This window comes from Syngnathus floridae, chromosome 6, assembly GCF_059516105.1.
Source record: "Syngnathus floridae isolate MCC-2025c chromosome 6, RoL_Sflo_1.0, whole genome shotgun sequence".
Taxonomy (NCBI): domain Eukaryota; kingdom Metazoa; phylum Chordata; class Actinopteri; order Syngnathiformes; family Syngnathidae; genus Syngnathus; species Syngnathus floridae.
In genome coordinates this window covers 3,948,177-3,974,973 of record NC_142418.1, presented here as the reverse complement: position 1 = coordinate 3,974,973, position 26,797 = coordinate 3,948,177, and the positions used below count along the sequence as shown (strand labels likewise).

The 26,797-nt window shown below is 45.4% G+C and overlaps 1 protein-coding gene across 12 annotated transcripts in view; it reads right to left on the bottom strand.

Annotated features, from left to right (window-relative positions):
• Positions 1 to 26,797, bottom strand: part of meak7 (MTOR associated protein, eak-7 homolog) — a 93,576-nt gene that overhangs the window by 28,013 nt on the left and 38,766 nt on the right. For 7 of the 12 annotated variants that reach the window (XM_088379333.1, XM_088379334.1, XM_088379329.1 and 4 more), the window contains 2 exons: positions 26,148 to 26,266; positions 23,733 to 23,912 (listed from right to left, as the gene is read on the bottom strand). In XM_088379333.1, coding sequence (XP_088235459.1) covers positions 23,733 to 23,912; positions 26,148 to 26,266 — 299 coding nt within the window. Of the gene's footprint in view, positions 1 to 6,299; positions 6,360 to 14,519; positions 15,249 to 17,766; positions 18,385 to 21,299; positions 22,144 to 23,732; positions 23,913 to 26,147; positions 26,267 to 26,797 lie in introns of those variants that run through there. The other 5 variants (XM_088379335.1, XM_088379336.1, XM_088379337.1 and 2 more) reach the window with 4 other exon arrangements.

Here is a 26,797-nt window from a genome sequence, read left to right as displayed (position 1 = left end):
AATATTATTGGTTCATTTCTGTGACGACCCAGTTAATGACTATTCACAATTAGCAAACAGAACAATCTATAAATATCTACCCGCGTTTAGATTTTCCAAGAACCAGTTTATTTTAGAAAATCACAACATCTTATCACTGGTCAAACAACATGTTGTTGAATCCTGTTCTAGAGTAAGATTTAGACCAAAAATAGTCATGTACATTTTGGGCATTCCCAAAATTCTCTTGATGTTCTGTAGATTATAATGAACTTCGCAAAACAAACAAAGCGATTCTATAACACGTATTTACAACAAACTAGATAGATCTCGTCTGGGAATATTTTTTAAAATAATTTTATAAAGCCTGGAGCACGACGAAACAAAGTGTATTTGATGAGTGTAATGTGTACTTACATGGGAATCTTGCGTTGGCCACAATTAGCCTACCTAATGAAATGCCCGGGTACACTCACGAAACATAAAATAAAAACATTACGTCGGTACTTGTAGTATGATCTACACCAGGGGTGTCCAACTCATTTTTTTCGCGGGCCGCATTGTAGTCATAGCTTCTTTTGGAGGGCCATTATGATAAATGTATGAGCACCTCATTATATACATTGAAAGCTACAAAACAAACTGACAAATAACTCATTTTCAAATCAGACGAGTAAAATCTGGTCAAAAATTTTTAAAAAAAGATATTAAAAGCGGAGACAATTTGCAATTCTAGTATTGACACGCGAATTTGATGCACAATTTGTCTTCACAGGCCACATAAAATGATGTGGCGGGCCATATTTGGTCCCCGGGCCTTGAGTTTGACACCTGTGATCTACACAACCCAAAACGTAGCACTGTTGTTATAGTTTCCGATGTATATTTCGAGTTTGCCAAACAATTTCAGACAAAACAGTAGCTCTTGTTAGCTAGCGTACCGAATGAAATATCCGTCACACTGATGAAACATAAAATAATACATTTGTGTGTTTTTTGGAAATAAAATGCACGTCAAAAGACTTACCTTTCTGTTCTCCCGTCTTTGAGAGCCGGGTCTACCTGTCTTTCTTCGCTTTTCGAGAGGCTCAGAGTCCGGCTTCCTACCCTGTACGGTGCTTTTTATTTTCGGGATTGCAGTGGGCTTGAGTCTTTTAGGTTTGTAAACTCCAAACTGTGACCAAAGGCCTTCATCCTCAAAATCGAAGTCATCAAAATGTGTACTGTAAATAACACAAGACTTGGCAGGTCCGTCCCATTTTGTTCGAGTCAATTTTACTCGAGAGGTCCACAGTTTCCTCATTTTTTTATCCTTCGGGAATTTTGTACACTAATCCCTTGTTTTGGGGCGTTGTTACACCCAGCCACAACGCATGTATTAGGCATCTTTGCCGCCTTAAATGCTCAAAAAATATTTTCCGAAACAACAGGACGTTGACTCAACAAACCAGGCAACAACCATAGGATGCCGAGGCTTTGCTGGCTTTTGTGACGTAGCCAGATTTATGAATCAATCAAGATAAATCCACCCACCAAGCGGGCGTCAGGTGCCATCGTTAAATCCCTTCAGGGTTTTTTTTTTTCCAGGGAGCAATTTTAGTACTACTACATAGTACCTATCATATAAGTGCCAATGTTCGGCCAGATTTAGTGTTACCAGTAAGCACATCGGTACAAACCATAAAAATAATGTTCATTTATGATTATTATCATTATTGATGTGTCAAACTTAATTTCCAAAGCACAAAAATAACAAAAATAAATTATTACAAAGCTATAATGCAGTAAAACTGTGGAACTAATCCACACTAACATAATGAATATACAGACATACTACAATAAACTAATTTCAAAGCCTGCATTCACCAGTGAATTAGCCAAGCCCCACCTCTTCTCAGAACCTCTCCAAAACGCATTCATCATGGAACTTATTTTTGAACTTGTTAATGTTTGGAAATTATTGAAGATCCACATTTAGACTGTACCGCATTTTCACATCACAGACGGACACGCAACTATTTTTCACTGTTGTTCATGAGTGGTTTGTATTTAAATTCATTTACCCCTTAAATTCTACCCACCCTCTCTTTAAAAAAAACATATTTGAGATTCACCTGGCAGCAAATTATGTCTAACTTCACAGATGAATTCTGAATTTAAAATTTCGTAATATCGGATTTACTTTTCTGATTGGAGGTACAATTGGTTTATGTGGCAAAAAAAAATGTGACAAGATTAGAACTAAAAAAAATGAGACAAAAAATTGCAGTGCATTTTTTCTGACAGATATTGCAATAGATCCTATTTGCAATTTTCTTGAAATCAAGTTTCAGTGCACTATTCATAATGTGTAGTATCATGAATTAGGAACATGTCAGAAAATGATATCATACATTTAAAAGCATTCAAATCTATGACTAGCCTGAAATTCAACAATGGAAAATTTTGATTGCTTCACTTCGGCATCCTTGAGTTGTTTGGACTACAAAAGTCTCTCCGAGTGATAAAGATGGCGGATTTGCGAAACAGTTTGGTCACATTAACTTTTTTGGAAATGCCCCCCCAAAGACTGTAATATAATAGATAAAAATACGTACTAATAGAAAGTGTATAAAACTGAAAAGATTATAAAAGTATCTGTGCAACACCTGGAGGGATAGATTACCGTAATTTCCGGTCTATACATCGCGCTTTTTTTCATAGTTTGGGTGGGGGGGCGACTTATACTCAGGAGCGACTTATATATGTTTTTTTTCACAAATTTTTACTTGATCATTAAGACATCACTTACAAGTATAGTTGACCACTTCCCATGTTATTTTTAGTATAGTTGATCACTTCACATGCTTTTATATCTTTATCTTGAACATATTCAAAACATAAATAATAGAGAAAACATCAAATAAAGCAATTAACACTTTAAAGCACCATATCCAAGTCCACTGTCTGCTGTATGTACACTTGCTCCATTTTTGCTCCTCTTATATTTATTATTATTTATTATTATTATTTGTTTATTTATCATTTATTAAACACTCTTATTTATTCATTGTTTGTGCCTTCTTGGGGTTTTTTTGTGTTGCTTGTATGCATATGTGTACTATCTCACCGAGGGATAGTGGAAACGTAATTTCAATCTCTTTGTGTGTCTTAGTAAATAAAAAAATAAAAAAAAAATCGACGATAAAGCAGACTTTGACTTTGATAAAACAACCAAAAAAAATTATATTTTCAGACGAAACTGGATGAGGGCGCTCTAAATTTCACTGTTGGCCGTGACTCATCAACTGGGTGGGCTTAAGAAAAATGGCACCAAAAAGAAACTCATATTTTGCAGGTAACAAACTTCAAGTTGTAAAATATGCAGCTGAAAACAGTAATCGAGCAGCAGAAAGAAAGTTTGGAGAACCGTGATGTACCAATGGATTACTATTTCAAGTGACGTCAGTAGCGTGGCGCACTTACATACAAACGTGCCCACATAAGGACTACCGGCATCATTAGCGGTGATCATGTCTAAGTGACACGGAGGACAGAGTTTGAAGGAATTAAGGATTTGGAGTGACATAGAAGGTTTGAAAAACTATTATGGCTTTTATGCACGCCCGGTCCTACTCTACTGAGTCGGGGGCCGGCGCTCGGCCGAGTGGCTGTCCGGGAACGGTGCGCGGGGCTCGGACATGGCCATGACGCACGCCCGGTCTGTCTGGAAGTCCACGCCGCCACACGCTTGGAAGTTTGTTTTGTTTAATAAAGAGCCGTTTACCAAACCCACATCTATCCTTGTACTTTGTTAACGCTACAATATAGTTATATAGTAGATCAGTGGAATAAAGACGAGGCTGACGTCAGGGCGCACGCGCGGCGATGTTGACAAAGGACGAGGAATTTGATCGATGGATTTAATGGAATTAAAGTGCACGGATGGTTTGATAATATTATTGGCTTGTATTATAGTTATTTGAAATATAGTTTATCTATCGTTATATGAGCCTGTGGAATATTTTGAAGTGCAAGCGCCCTCAGCCGTGCGCACCCATTGTTGACAAAGAACGATCGATGGATTTAATGAATTGGAGTGACACCGATGGTTTTATAAACATGTTATTCATGTAATAGTTGTCCTTAATCACTCTATATGTTACGTCAGGCCCGTTCTCAGCTCTTTGTTTGAGTTTGTCACGTTAGCATACCTATCGATTAGCCTGTTGTTGCTATTTAATGAATTGGAGTGACATCGATGGTTTTATAAACATGTTATTCATGTAATAGTTGTCCTTAATCACTCTATATGTTACGTCAGGCCCGTTCTCAGCTCTTTGTTTGAGTTTGTCACGTTAGCATACCTATCGTTTAGCCTGTTGTTGCTATTTAATGAATTGGAGTGACACTGATGGTTTTATAAACATGTTATTCATGTAATAGTTGTCCTTAATCACTCTATATGTTACGTCAGGCCCGTTCTCAGCTCTTTAATTGTGTTTGTCACGTTAGCATACCCATCGTTTAGCCTGTTGTTGCTCGTTTTTGGTGTGGGATTTTGTCGAATAAATTGCCCTCAAAATGCGACTTATACTCCGGAGCGACTTATATATGTTTTTTTTCACTTTTTGGGGCATTTTATGGCTGGTGCGACTTATACTCCGGAGCGACTTATAGTCCGGAAAATATGGTAACTTTTCCCACAATGCTGGAGACTACAAGTGTACAATAAAATGTATTTAAGAGCTAAAAAAAAGTCCTGGTCGGACCGGAGTGACAGCCAGCACCTCCAGGGGGTGGTCTCGCAGGTGAAGGAAGTCACACCGGTCTCGGAGCGTATTATGCGGCTGCGCCTTGATCACTCGTTGGGCGTGGTGTCTTGACTTTCGCTCGCTGGTCATGCCTGTCCTGCTATACTCAAGTGAAGCATGGACAATGAAAGCGGGCCAAAGACAGCAGCTGAACACCTACATGTGCACCTCATTTCGTCTCATCCTCGGGATCTGTTAGCAAGACCGTGTGTCAAACCAGACTGTGGAGAGGGCGGAGATGAGGTGTGTCAACTGTCAGATATATAAGAGCGCCAGCTGCGTTTCTAGGGCCATGTGGTGCGCTTCCCGCTGACGGACCCGGCAAACTGAATAATCTGTGAGCCGGACCCGAGAGGCTAGAAGCGGCCAGTAGGGAGGCCACGTGTGCAATGGTTTGCGCAGCTTGGGAGTCATCTGAAGAGTGTTGATGTGACGGGCACGGCAGGTGCTCAGACCCGCGCCGCACGGTCACTGAGCAAATGGAGCTGGATAATGAGCGCAGCTACCCCGCGGCACGTACTCCCATACCTGACCTGATTCTGTCTCCTCTAAAAACATTAAAATACCATATCCCTGAGAGGTTGCACACCCAATCACTCACACAACATAACTCGACCACCAATCGACCCTGTTACACAAAAACACATTCATCACAGATAATCATAAAAATACTGAAATAAAAAAACAATAATTACCAGATTATCACGATTCGCTCCACACACAGTAGCTACCGTGTGGGCCCAGCGACCTCTCTGGCCACCCACAGGAAGCTCCTCGCAGGAACTGGCACCTCGCAAGAACTGGGGATTTCCTATGTATACCCTATTCCAGAATGTCCTCCTGCCCACTTGCCACATTCCTCACCGAAAAGCTGCATCGACAACCCGTACAAACCGTACAAACTGGGGCAGTGTATGGGGATTTGAATGAATCCCACAGGCCACCCGCAGGAGTCTGGCACCTCGCAGCAATTCCGGACTTCCTATTTATGCCCTGTCCCAGAGCGCCCTCCTGTTGTGCCACTTGCCACATACATATATCATTTAAGTTTGTGTTGCTGCAGGGCAAGTATCTTTACGCCTTGCTCACACCGGGTAGCATGATCAAGCAGAGTAGCATGATCAAGCAGGTGAGAAAGAAAACACTTCTGGGAGTATTGGTTGTCATGACGCGATCAGGATCTGTGACCCCTGGACGATCTGAGGCGCGCATGCACGGAAAAACGGCTATCTTGTATCGTTAACTAAGGCAACTACACTGAAACGAAACAACTTATTAATGCCTTTGTAATGGTGCACATTTGTATGATATGATGAAATATGATATGAGAAGCGATGTTTGTTTTTATTTTTGGATCTTTTTTGATCACACAGGTCAACAACAAATTTGTTGTCTGAGTTTTTTCAGCTGATTTAGGACGAATCTGATGCGCTGAATCCAAAAATCACATTGGTTTTGCTCAATCAGGTCAAGTTTTTGAGATATGGCCACGTCTCATTTTCTACGTTTTTGTTCACATATACGCACGTGTGGAGCATTTTAGAAGATTACAACAAAAAATCTTCTGGCTGAAATCATCTCATTCATCTGCAAAACAAAAGTAGGTAGAAATTAGTCATAAATTGGCGCATGTGGGTATTGTATAGTCGACTAAAGTAGAATGTTTCTTAATGCAGTGCAATAGCTACAAGATAAGCGTCCTAACTGGAAACTTTCCACTGTACATCCTTCAGTGTTTGTCATCATAAGAAATACAAATGTTTTGTTGTATTCTTCTAAAATGCTCCACACGTGCGTATATGTGAACAAAAACGTAGAAAATGACACGTGGCCATTTCTCAAAAACTTGACCTGATTGAGCAAAACCAATGTAATCAATTTTGTCACAAGATCTGATTTTTTCAAATCAACTTGGCACAAAAACCTGACCTGATGGAGACAAATGGATGTTATTTCCTGATTCAGCAGCGCAAAGCTACCCTAAATCACTTGTAAAAATCAAGACAACATTCAAAAAGTAAAAAATTGTTGCCCAGTGTTATCTGTTCAAGAGCAGCATGACGTACAAGAACTTAACTGGTCCTACACCGCTTGTTTTCTCTATATTACTGTTATCAATTGTTACACTATTAGATTTACGAACAAAAAGGATTTAAAAATGAAAACAAACAAGTAGTCTTTCAATGCGTTATTAGCCAACCCCTGAAATCCGAGCCAATTTCAAGCATTTTCACTCATCTTTCAAGGCCGACAGAATATTGTGTGCTATGGCTATGTAAGCATGAATAGTACAAAATGAAAGTTTAGAGTCTTTTTTTTATTAGAAGTATGATATAAAATGCCCCTTATGACGAAAAAGACATATGGACTCAGATTTCCCTCGCCCGGACGCGGGTCACCGGGGCCCCCCTCTGAAGCCAGGCCTGGAGGTGGGGCTTGAAGGCGAGCGTCTGGTGGCAGGGCCTTCGCCCATGGGGCCCGGCCATGGGAGGGGCCAAAGGGGTCGGGTGCATTGTGAGCTGGGCGGCGGCCAAAACGCAGGGACCTTGGCGGTCCGGTCCCCGGCTGCAGAAGCTGGCTCTTGGGACATGGAATGTCACGTCTCTGGCTGGAAAGGAGCCCGAGCCGGTGTGCGAGGCAGAAAAGTTCAGACTAAATATAGTCGGACTTGCCTCCACACACAGTTTGGGTTCCGGTACAAGCGCTCTCGAGAGGGGCTGGACTCTCTTCCACTCTGGAGTTACCCACGGTGAGAGGCGTCGAGCAGGTGTGGGTATACTTATTGCCCCCCCAGCTGGGCACCTGCACATTGGGGTTCACCCCGGTGAACAAGAGGGTAGCCTCCCTCCGCCTTCGGGTGGGGGGACGGGTCCTGACTCTTGTTTGTGTCTATGCACCAAACGGCAGCTCAAGTACCCACCCTTCTTGGAGTCCCTGGAGGAAGTGCTGGCGAGCGCTCCTTCTGGGGACGCCATTGTTTTACTCGGTGACTAGAATGCTCACGTGGGCAATAACAGTGAGACCTGGGAGGGTGTGATTGGGAGGAACGCCCCCCCCCGATCTGAACCCGAGCGGTGTTCTATTATTGGAATTCTGTGCTCAACACGGATTGTCAATGATGAGCACCATGTTCAAGCATAAGGGTGTCCATGTGTGCACTTGGCACCAGTACACCCTAGGCCGCAGTTCGATAATCGACGTTGTAGTCGTGTCATCGGATTTGTGTCCGCATTTTCTGGACACTCGGGGAGCTGTCAACTGATCACCACCTGGTGGTGGGTTGGCTCCGATGGTGGGGGAAGATACCGGTTCGACCTGGCAGACCCAAATGCTCTGTGAGGGTTTGCTGGGAACGTCTGGCAGAATCACGTCAGAAAGAGCTTCAACTCCCACCTCTGGCAGAGCTTTTCCCACGTCCCAGGGGTGGCGGGGGACATTGAGTCGGAGTGGACCATGTTCCGCGCCTCTATTGTTGAGGCAGCCGACCGGAGCTGTGGCTGTAAGGTCGTTGGTGCCCATCGTGGCGGCAATCCCCGAACCCACTGGTGAACACCGGCGGCAAGGGATGCCGTCAAGCTGAAGAAGGAGTCCTATTGGGCCGTTTGGCCTGCGGGACTCCGGAGGCAGCTGACAGGTACTGGATGGCCAAGCGGAACGCGGCTTTGGCGGTTGCTGAGGCAAAAACCCGGGCGTGGGAGGAGTTTGGCGAGGCCATGGAGAATGACTTCCGGACGGCTTCGAGGAAATTCTGGTCCACCATCCGGCGCCTCAGGAGGGGGAAGCAGTGCACCGTCAACACTGTTTACAGTGGAGATGGCGTGCTGCTGACCTTGACTCGGGACGTCGTGAGTCGGTGGTGAGAATACTTCAAAGACCTCAATTCCACCAACATGCCTTCCATTGTGGAAGCAGGGCCTGGAGACTCTGAGGCAGACTCTTCAATCTCTGGGGTCGAAGTCACTGAGGTAGTTAAAAAACTCCTCGATGGCAAGGCTCCGGGGGTGGATGAGATCAGCCCGGAGTTCTTAAAGTCTCTGGATGTTGTGGGGCTGATATGGCTGACACGCCTCTACAACATTGCGTGGACATCGGGGACGGTGCATCTGGATTGGCAGACTGGGGTGGTGGTTCCCCTCTTTAAAGTCAAAGTCAAAGTCAGCTTTATTGTCAATTTCTCCACATGCCAAAGACACACAAAGAAACCGAAATTTCGTTCCCCCCTATCCCACGGTGACAAGACATGGCTCACAACAGACAAACAGTAAACAAGTATAACAAAAGCGTGCTGAATAAATAATGAATAAATAACACAACAATAAATAAATAAATAATTAATTAAGAGGAGCGTAAAAACGCGTACAGCAGACATTCCCGAAAATAGCGCAACAGTGCCGCACGCTACGCAGAAGGGGGTAGCGAGTTCAGGGCCCTAACAGCCTGGAGAAAGAAGCTGTTGCCGAGTCTGGTGGTGCGGGAGCGCAGGCTCCTGTACCTCTTCCCAGAGGGCAGAAGGTCAAACAAGGAGTGAGCCGGGTGACTCACATCTCTGGCAATCGAGGTTGCCTTGCGGGCGAGATGGGAGGTGTAAATGTCCTTCAGGGAGGGAAGCGAAGCACCAATAATCTTACCAGCCGTATTCACTATGCGCTGCAGGGCCTTCAAGTTCTGTTCAGTGCAGTTACCACCCCAGACAGCGATGCAACTGGTGAGGACGCTCTCAATGGTGCCACGGTAGAATGTAGACAGGACTGCCTGAGGAGCACATGCACGCCTGAGCTTCCGCAGGAAATACAGGCGGCGCTGAGCTTTCTTTGCCAGTGACGAGGTGTTCGCGGACCAGGAGAGGTCCTCACTGATGTGCACCCCCAGGAACTTGGTGCAGCTCACCCTCTCCACCACAGCACCGTCGATGATCAGCGGCAGGTGTGTTGTGTGACCCTTCCGGAAGTCCACAATGATTTCCTTGGTCTTACTGACGTTCAGCAGGAGGTTGTTGTCCCTGCACCACGTGGTCAGAAGGTCAACTTCCGACCTGTACCGAGTCTCGTCGCCCTTCGTGATGAGACCCACCAGAGTCGTGTCGTCAGCAAACTTCACTATGCGGTTGTCGCTGTAGGTCGCATTGCAGTCATGCGTCAGCAGGGTGAAGAGCAATGGACTGAGCACGCAGCCCTGGGGGGCCCCCGTGCTCGCGTGATGCTGGCGGAGATTTTGTCGCCAACACGCACCACCTGAGGCCTCTGACAGAGGAAGTCCAGTATCCAGTTGCAGAGGGAGGTACTGAGGCCCAGCTCGTCGAGTTTGGAGATGAGTCGCTGCGGCACAATGGTGTTGAAGGCAGAGCTGAAGTCCACAAACAGCAACCTCACATATGAGTCCTTTCTCTCCAGGTGGGTGAGGGCCGAGTGGAGGGCAGAGCAGATGGCATCCTCAGAGGACCGCTTGGCACGGTACGCAAACTGGAAAGGGTCAATGGTGGGGGGGAGAACGGACTTGATGTGCTCCAAGACCAGCCGCTCAAAGCACTTCATGATGATGGGCGTCAGTGCCACAGGGCGGTAGTCATTGAAGCAGGACGGTGCAGGTTTCTTCGGCACAGGAACGATGGTGGCAGCCTTGAAACACGAGGGGACGATGGCCTGCTGCAGGGAAACGTTAAAGATGTCTGTGAAGACACCCGACAGCTCCCCAGCGCAGTCCTTCAGCGCTCGACCCGGGATGTTGTCAGGGCCCGCCGCCTTACGGGTGTCAATAGCGGCAAGCGCCCTCCTCACACCGTCGGCAGAGAGGCGCAGGGGCTGCTCGTGTGGGGGGGGAGTGGTCTTCAGCGGGCAAGTGCTGTTCTGGGCGTCGAAGCGAGCAAAGAAGCGGTTCAGATCGTTCAGCAGGCGGACGTCGCCCTCACAGCTCCTCGGCGCGGGCTTGTAGTCTGTGATGGTCTGAATGCCCCGCCAAAGGCTACGTGCGTCCTTGCTGTCCTTGAAATGGGTGGAGACCTTGCACGAGAACGCCTTCTTCGCTTCTTTGATGCCTCGGGACAGGTCGGCCCTCGCCGTCCTCAAGCCAGCCTCATCCCCTGCTCTGAAAGCCTTGTCCCTGGCCCTCAACAGTCTGAGGACAGCCCCCGTCAGCCACGGCTTCCAGTTCGCGCGAGTGACGACGGATTTCGAGCAAGTCACATCATCGATGCACTTCGTGATGTAAGAGGTAACAGAGTCAGTATATTCCTCTATGTCCGTCCAATCGTTGTAGGTGGCTGCCTGCTTAAACAAGTCCCAGTCAGTGGTGTCGAAGCAGTCACGAAGTGCATCGGAGGCACCCTCAGGCCACACTCGAACCTGCCTCCGAACCGGCCTGGACGCCTTTACCAATTGTCTGTATGCGGGCAAAAGCAAAACGGTGAGATGGTCAGAAAGCCCCAGATGGGGGAGGGGGGTGGCTTTGAAGGCTCCCTTTTGCGCCGAGTAGACCAGGTCCAGGAAGCTGTCTCCACGTGTCGGAAAAGGAACATGCTGGTGAAGCCTCGGGAAAACAGACTTCAGGTTGGCATGATTGAAGTCTCCAGCGAAGATGGTGAAACCGTCAGGGTGCGCCGTTTGCTGTTCACTGACGGCCTGGTACAGTTCGCCAAGCGCCGCGGTCCTGTCTCCCTCGATGTTGGAAGGCGGGATGTATACCGCGACTAGCAGAATCGCGGTAAATTCCCTCGGCAGATAAAAAGGACGGCACTTAATGATCACAAACTCCACAAGCGGCGAGCAGTGCTTACATACCATCACAGAGTCCCGGCACCATTCTTCTCGGATGTAGACGCATATTCCACCTCCTCGCGACTTTCCCCCTCGTACAATGGCACGGTCCGCCCGATAGCACGCTAGCCGCTCCAGATGCACCGCAGAGTCCGGAATGTTGTCACTCAACCAGGTCTCGGTGAACACGAGCACACAGCAGTTCCGCACCGTCCGGTTCGTAGACCTCAGCAGGCGAACGTAATCCATTTTGTTGTCCAGCGATCGAACATTCGCCAGAAGAATGGAGGGCACCGCCGGTCGCGCTGGGTTGGCCGCCAGCCTGGCCCGGACGCCTCCGCGCTTGCCCCTCTTCTGCTTCCTCGCACACCGTTTCCGACGACTCCCAACCGGGGGAGGAATAGCGGGTGAGGCCGGCGACGGATCAGGACGTAGCAGTCCGAGCGCCTTTAATGTCGACGCTTCAAAGTCCAGAACGCCGCAAAACCCACTTCTGCCGATGTCAAGCAGAACCTGCCTGCTGTACTTGTAGCACGGACGAGACGAACACACAAGACTGTCGGACGAACACTCATTAGACGAAGAAATCACCGTACTGACGGGACAGAAAGTGGCCGCTGCGTGTGCACGCGCCGCCATCTTGAAAATCTAAGAAGGGGGTCTGGAAGGTGTGTTCCAATTACAGGGGAATCACACTCCTCAGCCTTCCTGGTAAGGTCTATTCCGAGGTGCTGGAGAGGAGGGTCCGTCGGGAGGTCAAACCTCGGATTCAGGAGGAGCATTGTGTCTTTTGTCCTGGCCGTGGAACAGTGGACCAGCTCTACACCCTCGGTAGGATCCTCGAGGGGGCATGGGAGTTCGCCCAACCAGTCCACGTGTTTTGTGGACTTGGAGAAGGCGTTCGACCGTGTTCTTCGAGAGGTTCTGTGGAGGGTGCTTCGGGAGTACGGGGTGCCGAGCCAACTGATAAGGGCGGTTCGGTCCCTGTATCACCGATGCCAGAATTTGGTCCGCATTTCCGGCAGTAAGTCGGATTCGTTCCCAGTGAGGGTTGGACTCCGCCAAGGCTGCCCTTTGTCATCGATTCTGTTACATAATTTTTATGAACAGAATTTCTAGGTGCAGCTGAGGCGTTGAGGGTGTCCGGTTTGGGGACCTCAGCATCGCGTCTCTGCTTTTTGCAGACGGTGTGGTGCTGTTGGCTTCTTCAGGCCGTGATCTCCAGCTCTCACTGGAGCGGCTCGCAGCCGAGTGTGAAGGGGTCAGGATGAGGGTCAGCACCTCCAAATCCGAGTCCATGTTCCTCGGTCGGAAAAGGGTGGAATGTCCTCTCCGGATCGGGGATGAGATCCTGCCCCAAGTGGAGGAGTTCAAGTATCTTGGGGTCTTGTTCACGAGTGAGCGCGAGATCGACAGGCGGATCGGTGCAGCGTCGACAGTAATGCGGACTCTGTACCGGTCCCTCGTGGTAAAGAGAGAGCTGAGCCAAAAGGCAAAGCTCTCAATTTACCAGTCGATTTACGCTCCTACCCTCACCTATGGTCACGAGCTATGGGTCGTGACCGAAAGAACGAGATCCCGGATACAAGCGGCCGAAATGAGTTTTCTCCGCAGGATGTCCGGGCTCTCCCTTAGAGATAGGGTGAGAAGCTCGGTCATCCGGGAGAGACTCGGAGTAGAGTCGCTACGCCTCCACGATGAGAGGAGCCAGATGAGGTGGCTCGGGCATCTCATCAGGATGCCTCCTGGACGCCTCCCTGGGGAGGTGTTCCGGGCATGTCCCGCCGGTAGGAGACCCCAGGGACGACCCAGGACGCGCTGGAGAGACTATGTCTCTCAGCTGGCCTGGGAACGTCTTGGGATCCCCCAGGATGAGTTGGGTGAAGTGGCTGGGGAGAGAGAAGTCTGGGAGTCCCTCCTAAGACTGCTGCCCCCGCGACCCGACCCCGGATAAGCGGAAGAAGATGGGTGGATGGATAGAAGTATGATTAAAAGTATGAGTCTACCTAATACCGTTCTATATTTATCACTATTTGAAAATAGCTTGGTTTCACTCAATTCAGCAATCTCAGACAAAATAAGGAGAAATTTTGGATTTTGTGTAAGATGTATTTTCTGCACAACTGTGACTTTGACACTATTTTTTGGTTTAGTGAAATCTCAAACATCTCAACAGCCCTTGTCTTCTATAAAACATGAACAAAAATAATGAGAATGTGTTTTTGATGGCAAAAACATTTATTTACATGTAAGATAAAGTGCACAAACCAACATTTTCACATTTGAAACGGTATTTACAAATTTTGGGCTATTTACAGAGATGTTTGTGCGTGTGCTCACATGCGTGTGCTCACATGCGTGTGCGTGTTTTGCTATTTACAAGGTATGTAATTTGTGCGTTGCTGTATCGCGCATCAGAATATTTGTCAGATGACATCGATTCATCCGAACTATGCCCAAACCTGCGGTGGCTTTTGAAGTGGATGTCCTTGTCTGTCGCATACTCACAGCCACTTCTTCTAAATTTCACTCCATCGTGTTGCTCTTCCTCTTTGCTTACAACGAGTACTAGTTTCCTCACTTGGAAGCTGCTTGAAAGCTGATCGCTTGCGTTTTGCCATGTTCTCTCACTCTCGGACTTCTTCCTCGAAAACTCCACTACTACTCACTGTTCTTCCATTTGGGCTGGCAGATCACCTCTTTATGAGTCAGCAAGAGCAACTCTGCTATCAAGTGGTCACAGTTAACCACTACAATGCTCTATAGCAGGAGTGGGGCAATTCATTTTTACAAGGGGCCACATGAAAAACCTAAGTTGTGCTAGAGGGCCACACCAACGATAACTTAAACCTGCTCAATTTTCTTCCATCGTAAAATGCGCTAAAATTATTTATTTTATATAGCTGGTACTGGTAATTAGAAGAATACAATTATTCTGTTTATATTTATATTAAACTATGTGAGATTGTGGTGTATAGGTCAAATATAAAAAAAATCATTAATCAGTACAATTTATTCTTAACTTCTTTAACTTTTCCTCAAACTGTGAATTACAACACATTTATAGAAACACATCAATGTGTCCTCAACCCGCCTTGTTACGGTACGTCGGGAGAGTGACATATTCTCAAATGCGCTCTTTTTCTCCGGGCATATCAGTGCAACAGAGTCCAATAAGCACTACTTAATAAACTCTCCGTCAGTAAACGGCATACTTTTTCTGGCAATTTTGTGGGAAATGACAAAACTTGTCCTGACCGCTGCATCTCTGAGGGTGTGAAGTTTGATAAAAAAGTCCTTGTTGGGCTTGCAGTTTTGCTAACGATGCATCAGCCTCTGTTGCGCGCTCTTTATCATGCTTTTTTCCTCATGCTTGGTCATGTAGTGGCGACTCAAATTATATTATTTAAACACAACGACCTGTGTACCACAAATCAGGCACACGGCTTTACCTTTCATTTCTGTAAAGAAATAATTGGCAGTCCATGTCTTGTTGAAAACACCACACTAATTGTCAACTTTTCTTTTCTTAGCGTCAGCACACATTGACTGATTTTTTTTATTTGAATTCAAAAGAAATTTAGAATGTTTCTGATTATCAAAATAGCAAATTAACCTGACCATGAGCACCAAAGCATAAGTATTTTTCTTTCAGTCATGTCAGTCAACAGCTGGGCATTGGCCACAACGTCTTCTAAAAATTGAAATATGAAGCAGCGTGCAGATTCTGTAAGAAGACAAATATGACACCGCGTCATACTTTGTCTAACTTGCAGAGGCAAAACGAGGTAAGTCGCCACCCGCCGGTATTCTTTAAGAGGCAAGCTCCATGTCTTCAGATTTTTGTGTTTATGTATATATCAGGGAAAGAAAATAACTGATTTTCCTCTCACGATTTCAGACTGGCTATTCAAAAACAGTATTGCCAGTATTTTTTTGTCTAAATGTTGTTAGCTTTGCAGCAGCAAACCCTGCCACAGCGACTTGTTTATGTTCATTCATTCGCTTTAAGTTTGGCACTGTTTTGTCGACCACCATTACCGTATTTTTCTGACTATAAATCGCGTTCACGGAGGAGCGACTTATATGTGAATTTTTTCACAAATTTTCAAAATTTAAAAGAAAAAAGTGAAACCGCGCTAAACGAACTGCGAAGGAGCAAAGGATTACTGTAATTTGAATTTCAAGTGACGTCAGCAGCGCGGCGGTTGTTTAAAGAAAAGGACAAAGATTCGATCACGGGATGATGAAGAGGACGAAGAGCCCCACGTACTACCGGCATCATTAGCGGCTTTGTTTGTAAGTGACACGGAGGACGAAGAGTTTGAAGGATTTAATGATTTGGAGTGACACAGAAGGTTTGAAAAGTTATTATGGGTTTACCGCACGCCCGGTCCTACTCTACGGAGCTCTCTTTCACTTCCGTGGATGTAAGTCAGGGGCCGGCGCTCTCCCGGGTGGCTGTCCGGGGACGGTGGATGGGGCTTGGACATGGCTTTTACGCACGCCCGGTCCTATTCTATGGAGCTCTCGTCCACCTCCTTGGCTGGAAGTGCCACCTCCGGGGATGGAAGTCAACGCCGCCACAGGCCTGGAAGTCGACGCCGGTGCTTGGGGCCGTGTGGCGGTCAACTATTTGTTATAGTTATGTGATATATTTTATTTCGTGTAGCAACTTGTATATGTTTTTATCGTTACAGTTCAGTAGTTGTTGGCCGGGTGGCTGTCAGGGGACGGTGGATGGGGCTCGGAGATGGCTTTTACGCACACCTGGTCCTATTCTATGGAGCTATCTTCCACTTCCGTGGCTGGAAGTGCTACCTCCGGGAATGGAAGTCTACGCCGCCACACGCCTGGAAGTCGACGCCGGTGCTTGGGGCCGTGTGGCGGTGAACTAATTATGTTATAGTTATTTGATATATTTTATTTCGTGTAGCAACCTGTATATGTTGTTATCGTTACAGTTCAGTAGTTGTTGGCTCGTTGAACTCTTGTTTCGTTAAATAAAGAGCCGTTTACCAAACCCACGTCTTTCCTTGTACTTTGTTAACGCTACAATATAGTTATATACTAGATCTGTGGAATAACGACGAGGCTGATGTCAGGGCGCACGCGCAGCGTTGTTGACAAAGGACGAGGAATTTGATCGATGGATTTAATGATTTGGAGAGACACAGATGGTTTGATAATATTATTGCTTATATAATAGTTAATTGATATATAGTTTATATATCGTTATATGGGCCTGTGGAATATTTTGAAATGCAACCGCCGTCAGCGGCGTGCACCCGGCCGGCATTGTTGACATAAAGGATGATCGATAGATTTAATGAACTGGAGTGACACAGATGGTTTTATAAATGTGTTATTTATGTAATAGTTATTTGAATAACTCTGAATGTTATGTCAGGCCCGTTCTCAGCTCTTTGTTTGTGTTTATGTCACGTTAGCATACCTATCGTTTAGCCTGCTGCTTCTCGTTCATGTCTGTTCTTGGTATTGGATTTTGTCGAATAAATTTCCCCCAAAATGCGACTTATACTCCGAAGTGACTTATTTATGTTTTTTTTCACGTTATTGTGCATTTTATAGCTAATGCAACCTATATCCCGGAGCAAGTTTTAGTCCGAAAAATACGGTAATAAACCAGATCTGTTTTTTAAATTATTTTTGTTCATTTGTTCATTCAATTATTACATTTGGATGATAAAAGAAAGTTTTCCATGCCATCTTTTTGAGTCTGTAAAGTTAAAGTTGACTAGCGATAGGCTAGACTCGCATAATACACATAGCTCTTGGTTTAGTCAAGTGCGTCACATTTTGCATAGTTCTATAACATACACTGACGCACTTTCTACTGAGGTCGTAGACAACAAGTCTAGTTACTCCTCCCTGACCGTCTAGCATGGTGTGACATCCTGCTGAAATACAAAGAAGCGCTCGTTTGAGCAAAAACTAATTATCTCGAATTATCAGTCTCAATAAAAATAATCCTACATACCGTATTTTTCGCACCGGAGTATAAGTCGCACCAGCCATAAAATGCGCAATAAAGGGGCAAAAAACATATATAAGTCGCACCGGAGTATAAGTCGCACTTTTGGGAGAAATTTGACAAAATCCAACACCAAGAACGGACATGAACCAGGAACAACAGGCTAAATGATACGGTATAGTAATGTGACATAAACACAAACGAGAAGCTGAGAACGGACCTGACGTAACATTAATAGTGATTAAATTAACTACAACAAAGAACACGTTTATCAAACCATCTGTGTCACCCCAAATCATTAAATCCATCGAATTCTTCGTCCTTTGTGCAAACAACGCCGAGTGTGCAGGGTGCCGCTGAGGTCGGACTCGTCGTCAGTTGCAGTTCAAATTATTCCACAGGCCCATATAATTATATATAAACTTTATATAAAACTATAATATAAACAACAATTTTATCGAACCATCCATGTCACTCGAAATCATTAAATCCATCGAAATCTTCATCCGCTCTGTCACTTAAAAAAAAAAAAAAAAACAGCTGTTGACTCCGGAATTCCATGCACCGCTGACGTCCGACTCGTCAGTTGCGGCTCCAATTACTCCACAGATTGACGTACTATATACCTATATTGTAGCGTAACCAAAGTACCAGGCAAGACGTGGGTTTGGTAACCGGGTCTTTATTTAACAAAACGAACTCAATGAGCCAACAACGACAATTTTCTGAATCCTGACAGAAGGGTTTCGGGTTTCACTGAAGCCCATGCTTTGTTGATCCATCCAATGACGTCCAAGAATGTTGCACGGCGCATTCTCCCGGTTGCCGTGAAGCTGTGCTCTCTGTCCATCATCCAACAACTACTGCACTGTAACGATAACAACATATACAAGTTGCTACACGAAATAAAATATATCAAATAACTATAACATAATTAGTTCACCGCCACACGGCTCCAAGCACCGGCGTCGACTTCCAGGCGTGTGGCGGCGTAGACTTCCATCCCCGGAGGTGGCACTTCCAGCCACGGAAGTGGAAGATAGCTCCATAGAATAGGACCAGGCGTGCGTAAAAGCCATCTCCGAGCCCCACCCACCGTCCCCGGACAGCCACCCGGCCAACAACTACTGAACTGTAACGACTTCCATCCCCGGAGGTGGCACTTCTAGCCAAGGAGGTGGAAGAGAGCTCCATAGAATAGGACCGGGCGTGCGTAAAAGCCATGTCCGAACCCCATCCACCGTCCCCGGACAGCCACCCGGCGGAGCGCCGGCCCCCGACTTCCATCCACGGAGGTGAAAGAGAGCTCAGTAAAGTAGGACCGGGCGTGCGTACAAGCCATAATAGTTTTTCAAACCATCTGTGTCACTCCAAATCATTAAATCCTCGTCCTCCGTGTCACGTACAAACAAAGCCGCTAATGATGCTGGTAGTACGTGGGGCCCTTCGTCATCTTCGTCATCCCGTGATCGAATCTTTGTCCTTTATGTAAACAACCGCTGCGCCGCACCATGCCGCTGACGTCACTTGAAATTCAAATTATAGTAATCCCTTGCTACATGGCGGTTTCACTTTACTTTTTTTTTTTAATTTTGAAAATTTTTGGAAAAATTCACATATAAGTCGCTTCTCAGTATAGGTCGCCCCCCCCACCCAAACTATGGAAAAAAACGCTACTTATAGTCTAAAAAATACGGTACATTATATTACCGTATTGGCCCGAATCTAAGACGACCCTGATTATAAGACGACCCCCTCTTTTTCAAGACTCAAGTTTGAAAAAAGACCTTTTGAACACCAAATGTAATTTTTATACAGAAAATAATCACAGAACATCTGAAACAAATATTATTTTGCCTCATTCAAATCATGCAAAAACTGTCTATCACATCTTAATATCTGAACATTTAAACATGTAAACTAAAGTGCAATCACATTTGTAAATGAATGGGTTTTGTTTTTTGAAATGTAACTAAACCTACTGTTTCTCCATTTTCTGTTCAAAGTCAAAGTCAAAGTCAGCTTTATTGTCAATTTCTCCACATCCCAAAGACACACAAAGAAACCGAAATTTCGTTCCCCCCTATCCCACGGTGACAAGACATGGCTCACAACAGACAAACAAGTAAACAAGTATAACAAAAGCGTGCTGAATAAATAATGAATAAATAACACAACAAATAAATAAATAAATAAGAGGAGCAAAAAAAAAAAGGAGCAAGTGCGCGTACAGCAGACATTCCCGAAAATAGCGCAACAGTGCCGCACGCTACGCAGAAGGGGGTAGCGAGTTCAGGGCCCTAACAGCCTGGAGAAAGAAGCTGTTGGTGAGTCTGGTGGTGCGGGAGCGCAGGCTCCTGTACCTCTTTCCAGAGGGCAGAAGGTCAAACAAAGAGTGAGCCGGGTGACTCACATCTCTGGCAATCGAGGTTGCCTTGCGGGCGAGATGGGAGGTGTAAATGTCCTTCAGGGAGGGGAGCGAAGCACCAATAATCTTACCAGCCGTATTCACTATGCGCTGCAGGGCCTTCAAGTTCTGTTCAGTGCAGTTACCACCCCAGACAGCGATGCAACTGGTGAGGACGCTCTCAATGGTGCCACGGTAGAATGTAGACAAGACTGCCTGAGGAGCACATGCGCGCCTGAGCTTCCACAGGAAGTACAGGCGGCGCTGAGCTTTCTTTGCCAGTGACGAGGTGTTTGCGGACCAGGAGAGGTCCTCACTGATGTGCACCCCCAGGAACTTGGTGCAGCTCACCCTCTCCACCACAGCACCGTTGATGATCAGCGGCAGGTGTGTTGTGTGACCCTTCCGGAAGTCAACGATTTCCTTGGTCTTATTGACGTTCAGCAGGAGGTTGTTGTCCCTGCACCACGTGGTCAGAAGGGTTATCTCTTATCTTATTTTCTTTCCTTTCGTTCTTACCGCTATTTTTTATTTTTCTTCTTCGTGCTACCGCTATTTTTTATTTTTCTTCTTCGTGACATGGGTTCGCTTTGGCCTGGGGAGTTAAGTTCAGGATTCGCTTTAAAGATATATGGCGCCATCTAGCGTTGTGAATGGGTATAATGTCTAGACGAATGTAAGACGACCTCCACTTTTTCAGTCTTATTTCAATGCAAAAAATATCGTCTTATATTAGGGCCAATACGCTATATTATATTATATTATATTATATTATATTATATTATATTATATTATATTATATTATATTATATTATCCATCTTCTGTACCGCTTTGTCCCCACGGGGGTCGCGGGCATGCTGGAGCCTATCCCAGCTCTCATCGGGCAGTAGGCGTGGGACACCCTGAACTGGTTGCCAGCCAAGTGCAATCACATTTGTAAATGAATGGCTTCTGGTTTTTGAAATGTAAATAAACTGTGATAAAATAACAAAATTGCAATAACTGCATTAACCATCAAAGTGAAGTCTAACTGTAACTGTAGTCTTGAAACAAATCTTAATAAGGAAAAACAATGCAATAAAATAATGCAAACTGCTACCGCTATTGTTGGGTAGCCTGAGGAGTGCTCGGATGGTTATGTTCTTTTCACCCCCGGGTGTCGGTCAGAAAAAGGAGGGAAGACGTGGTTCAGTTTTGATTGCTTTACTGAATTATTGGTAAAAAAGTAACAGGCACTGTGGCTCATAGGGGCATACAAGCAAACTGGCAAAAGGGTATAGGCACATGTTTGGTCTTGAGAGCAGGTGTGTGTAGTGTACATGGGTGAGTCTTTGGGTGTGTGAATGTGATTCTTGTGTATGTGATTATTGTATGAAGCGTGTGAAGAGTGTGTGGGGGGGTGTGCGTGTGTGGTGTGCGTGTGCATATTTGTGTGTGTGTGCGTGTGTGTGTGTGTGTGTGGTGTGGTTCTGCAACAGACAGAAATACAGCACGTAAGTCAACGCTCAACTTCTGACATCACACAACACTAGTAGATGGCACACATTACATAACTAACTGCGCGTAACGGTTCCGCTATACTAAATAACCATAAATGAAATACTCTCGGCAACACACCAAACAAAAGTCATCGAGACAACAAAATACATTTGCTGGCGACCGTTAGTCGCTGTGTCGCTGTGTAACGGCTGTAGTCATGCGTGTACGCTGCTTGTACGATGCAAAGCAAACTTAAAGTGCATGACTGCACTGCGACCTACAGCGACAACCGCATAGTGAAGTTTGCTGACGACACGACTCTGGTGGGTCTCATCACGAAGGGCGACGAGACTCGGTACAGGTCGGAAGTTGACCTTCTGACCACGTGGTGCAGGGACAACAACCTCCTGCTGAACGTCAGTAAGACCAAGGAAATCATTGTGGACTTCCGGAAGGGTCACACAACACACCTGCCGCTGATCATCGACGGTGCTGTGGTGGAGAGGGTGAGCTGCACCAAGTTCCTGGGGGTGCACATCAGTGAGGACCTCTCCTGGTCCGCGAACACCTCGTCACTGGCAAAGAAAGCTCAGCGCCGCCTGTATTTCCTGCGGAAGCTCAGGCGTGCATGTGCTCCTCAGGCAGTCCTGTCTACATTCTACCGTGGCACCATTGAGAGCGTCCTCACCAGTTGCATCGCTGTCTGGGGTGGTAACTGCACTGAACAGAACTTGAAGGCCCTGCAGCGCATAGTGAATACGGCTGGTAAGATTATTGGTGCTTCGCTTCCCTCCCTGAAGGACATTTACACCTCCCATCTCGCCCGCAAGGCAACCTCGATTGCCAGAGATGTGAGTCACCCGGCTCACTCCTTGTTTGACCTTCTGCCCTCTGGGAAGAGGTACAGGAGCCTGCGCTCCCGCACCACCAGACTCGCCAACAGCTTCTTTCTCCAGGCTGTTAGGGCCCTGAACTCACTACCCCCTTCTGCGTAGCGTGCGGCACTGTTGTGCTATTTTCGGGAATGTCTGCTGTACGCGTTTTTACGCTCCTCTTAATTAATTATTTATTTATTTATTGTTGTGTTATTTATTCATTATTTATTCAGCACGCTTTTGTTATACTTGTTTACTGTTTGTCTGTTGTGAGCCATGTCTTGTCACCGTGGGATAGGGGGGAACGAAATTTCGGTTTCTTTGTGTGTCTTTGGCATGTGGAGAAATTGACAATAAAGCTGACTTTGACTTTGACTTTGACTTTTAAAGGAGCGTGGCGGAGCTGTCAATTAAACGGCACCCACACGAAGCAAACCGCAATCGGACAAAAGGCACAACAGTGGACAGTAGTAACAATGAAATGTGTATACTCACTTTGTGTCAAAGACGAACACGATCACAGCAACATACTCAGTCCATACCAGCAACCTTTAACTTACTGCTGCGCACAAGCTCCAACAATCGCGATGAGCTGAGGTAACTCACGCGAGACTTAAGGCACGGTGACGTAACTTTCCAACATTTTAACATCAACATATGAACCTTTCTAACAGCTATTTTTATTTTTCTTCTTTGAGACAGGGGTTCGCTTTGGCCTGGGGAGTTAAGTTCAGCACTTGCTTTAAAGATATCTGGCGTGTCTACTGTTGTGGGTATAATGTCTAGACCCCGAATGTAAGACGACCCCCACTTTTTCAGTCTTATTTCAATGCAAAAAACATCGTCTTATATTCGGGCCAATACGGTAATATATCCAGATGATAAGATATAATGATTAAATGATTAAGATTTTTTTTTTAGTTGGACAAGTTTGGTGGGGCCGTATTAAAAACATTTTACCCATGTCTGGTCTCGTCATGTGAACTACACTACTGCGCTCTCAAGTTATTCACTTAATAAGCAATTCATGCTCGTCAAATTAGATAATTTAGGACACACTATCACCAAGATAGCCTTATTAATATTACGTTGCTTCACTTCAAAGCAGAGTATAGTAGAATTCTGTAGTGACTTACTCTATTGCTGGGCTTCGGTGTTAAATGAGTGTGCACTGACCACTCAATTCGGGCGCTCATGACGTGTGACATAGCTTGACTCACGTAATAAAAACATGACGCAGAAGGTGAATTACATAATATTTGCGCATCACAAAAATCCATAATGAAATTTGTTGCCAAGGCTTTTAAATACCAACTTGTATCAATATTTATTTATTGTTCATACCTACATTGTATGTGATGTTTAATAGATTTTTATTTTTATTTATGAAAGAGCGTTGAAAGAATCCCTAATTCTCTTTGCCTTTACATCATGAGGAAATTAGGTGCTCTTACCTCCTCCAGGTCAGAGATTATTCCTACTGCCCATATTTCCATTGAGTCCACAATGAACTCCTCATCCGCCGAGAGTTGAGGGCTTCCAAACGTTGTACACTTTGGCTGTGCACGGCTGTGACCATGTCCAAAATCACTATCCAACCACAGTCCAAAGTACCTGTGCTGGCCGCCCATGCCCTGATAAAAAACAAGAACACGGAAAACATTACCAAAACATCCATCCATCCTTTATTACTGCTGATCCAGAGTTGGGTCACAGGGGCAACAGCTTCAGCAGGGAAGCCCAGACTTCCCTCTCCCCAGCCACTTCTCGTAACTCTTACGGAGGTATCCCACTGCGTTCCCAAAGAGACATGCTTACGAGGCCCAATTAGGGCTTTCTAGAAAGCCAGGATCATTGCAGAAGGGCAATGTGACAACGACGAGAGGGAACTTGGCATGTTTAAGGGCGAACTTGCCAAACTGTTTAATTTGGATACAGAAGAGGAGGATGTTTTTTTTATGGATTTGCGTATTAAAGGGCTAGAGACACCGGTATATGTATAAATCGGTTTTAGTTAGCTTATGGGCTTATAAATATAAATTGACGCTCGAAACAACGAAAAGGAAGCTGTTGCTCTGAAAAATATCATTTAAATTTGCCGCACAGACGAGTTTGACTGCACCGAGCCACCAGCCGGAAGTGACGTCTCATGACGTCTCAAGTTGTACGCGTTTAGCTTCAGTGAATGTAAACAAAAAGAGAAGAGGGGCCAGCGCGGAGATGTCGGGCCAGGTTTGCGGCCAACCCAGCTCGCCTAGCCGTGCCTTCCATTATCCTGGCGTACGTTCGTTCGCGGGACGACAAGATGGGTTGAGTTCGCCTGATAGGATCCACGAACCGGACAGTGCGTGCCTGCTGTGTGCTCGTGTTCACAGTGGCCTGGTTGACTGTCATCTTTCCGGACTCTGCTGTGCATCGGGAGCGGCTAGCGTGCTATCACTCTTATTGTTCATCTTCTTGTTTTAATTTTCCTGTGTTGTTTACTTGTATGTGCGTTGTGAACTCTGTCTTATCTTTCCGGACTCTGCTGTGCATCGGGAGCGGCTAGCGTGCTATCACTCTTATTGTTCATCTTCTTGTTTTATTTTTCCTGTGTTGTTTACTTGTATGTGCGTTGTGAACGCTGTCTTGTCACCCTGGGATAGTGAGAAACGTAATTTCGATCTCTTTGTGTGTCTTGACATGCGGAGGAATTGACAATAAAGGAGACTTTGACTTTGAAAAGTATGTCGAAGCGTGACGGGAGGGGGACAATTCAGAAAACGTGCTCAGCTCGACGAAAAAATGCGATTTAAGCAAAATTAAAAATGCTTATAAAACCTAAACCAAACGTTGCAGGTGGTCATGTCATGTCTTCATGTGCCGAGATCGACTCGGCACTCTAAAGCCCCCAAGAGCACTTTTTACTATGCCAACCTAACCAGAGTGACGGGAGGGGCACAATTCAGAAAATGTGCTCAGCTCAGCCCAAGTGAACTGCTAGATTCATCATATTCTGCGTCAAAAGAGGTTTCTGAATCAGATAAAATGATGCTAATATTGCCGCTAGAAACGGAGCTGTCGCTATCATCTGCCTTGTTGTTTGGGTTTGTTGACATCCAGATGTACAACTTGTGACGTCACAGTAATGGCGCCGCCAGTTTGGCTTCGTGCGGGACCCGATCGATAAACTGGCATTTCATTTCAGCTTTATTCTTAGTAATCGGTGTCCATTTTTAATTTCCAATGCGGCAAATGTGTTCACTTTATACATTCTATAAAATTCCGTTCTAATTGAAAAAAAAAAGGGATGTCCCTAGCCCTTTAATATCGATTAACTATGTGAGTACAATACACTCCATGAAATAAAGTACAACAGAACTGACTGCCTTGCTCCTGTGATGTAGTTTTTTTTTTTTTCTTACCTCAAGTCATAGCATGCATGCGCCCTATAATGCAGTGCGTCCTATGTGTGGACTAAGTACAGAAAAGCCCCCGGAATTGAATCTGCGCATTTTAACCCGAAGCGCTTTATGGTGCGGAAAATACGGTATGTAAGTGTAGTGTAAAAATGATGTTTTGTACTTTAATTATATTTAGAGATTGTTCATTAATTATTATTACATTTTATACTCGAGTTCCTTATTTACTGAGGGTGTGAGGTGAGCTTTTCCTTTAAAGTTCAAACATTAACCTTATTCTATGAAGAGCAACCAAATAATGTTTCTCAAATCAGAGCACTGTGCTTGTCTGTAAATTTTACTACCAAGTTTGGCTAACAACAGATACTGTACGCTTTCATAAACTATGGGGAAATTTTTGTAATGTTTCTCTACCCTGTGGCCCACATTAAGTTAGAATACAGTAGGCATTGACAAGTTTTGGCTCACCAGTCCGTTGGGCATGGTCTGCTGATTCTGGTTGAGATACATGAAGTGTTGATTGTAACCTGTCGCTGTATGAACTCTCAGTCTGGGGAACACGGAGAACAGGAAACATCTGGAATCACCTGCACAAGCATTTCCATACATACACAACCAACACACAGTTACACTATAGATATGACAAAATGCTTAACAAACTAAGCACAGTATTCAAATCACCCTGCAGTATTATAATAAATTGTTACTTTCTCATTTTTACCAATCATTCCTTGGGTTTGTTACTGACTTATCACTACATAAATGTATTATTTTGACCAGAAATGGTGTAAGTAATTTGTTCAATTTGGAATGTATTCTGTTCAGTTCCTAATCAAAATGTTGATGCCTGAACCAAGTTCTCCCCTACATTCTCCATTTTTTTTTTTTTTAAATCCACTTATCCATTTTCTTCCACTTATCAATGACCGGATCATAGAGGCAACAGCTTAAGCAGGGAAGACTCGACTTCTTTTTCCCCAGCAACTTCATACAGCTCTTCTGAGATATGCCAAGGCATTCACAAACCAATTCGGAGACACATTCTCTGCAGAGTGACTTGGGTTGCCCCCAGGGCCTCCTCCAGGTCTGATATGCCCAGAACACTTGTCCAGGTGTGT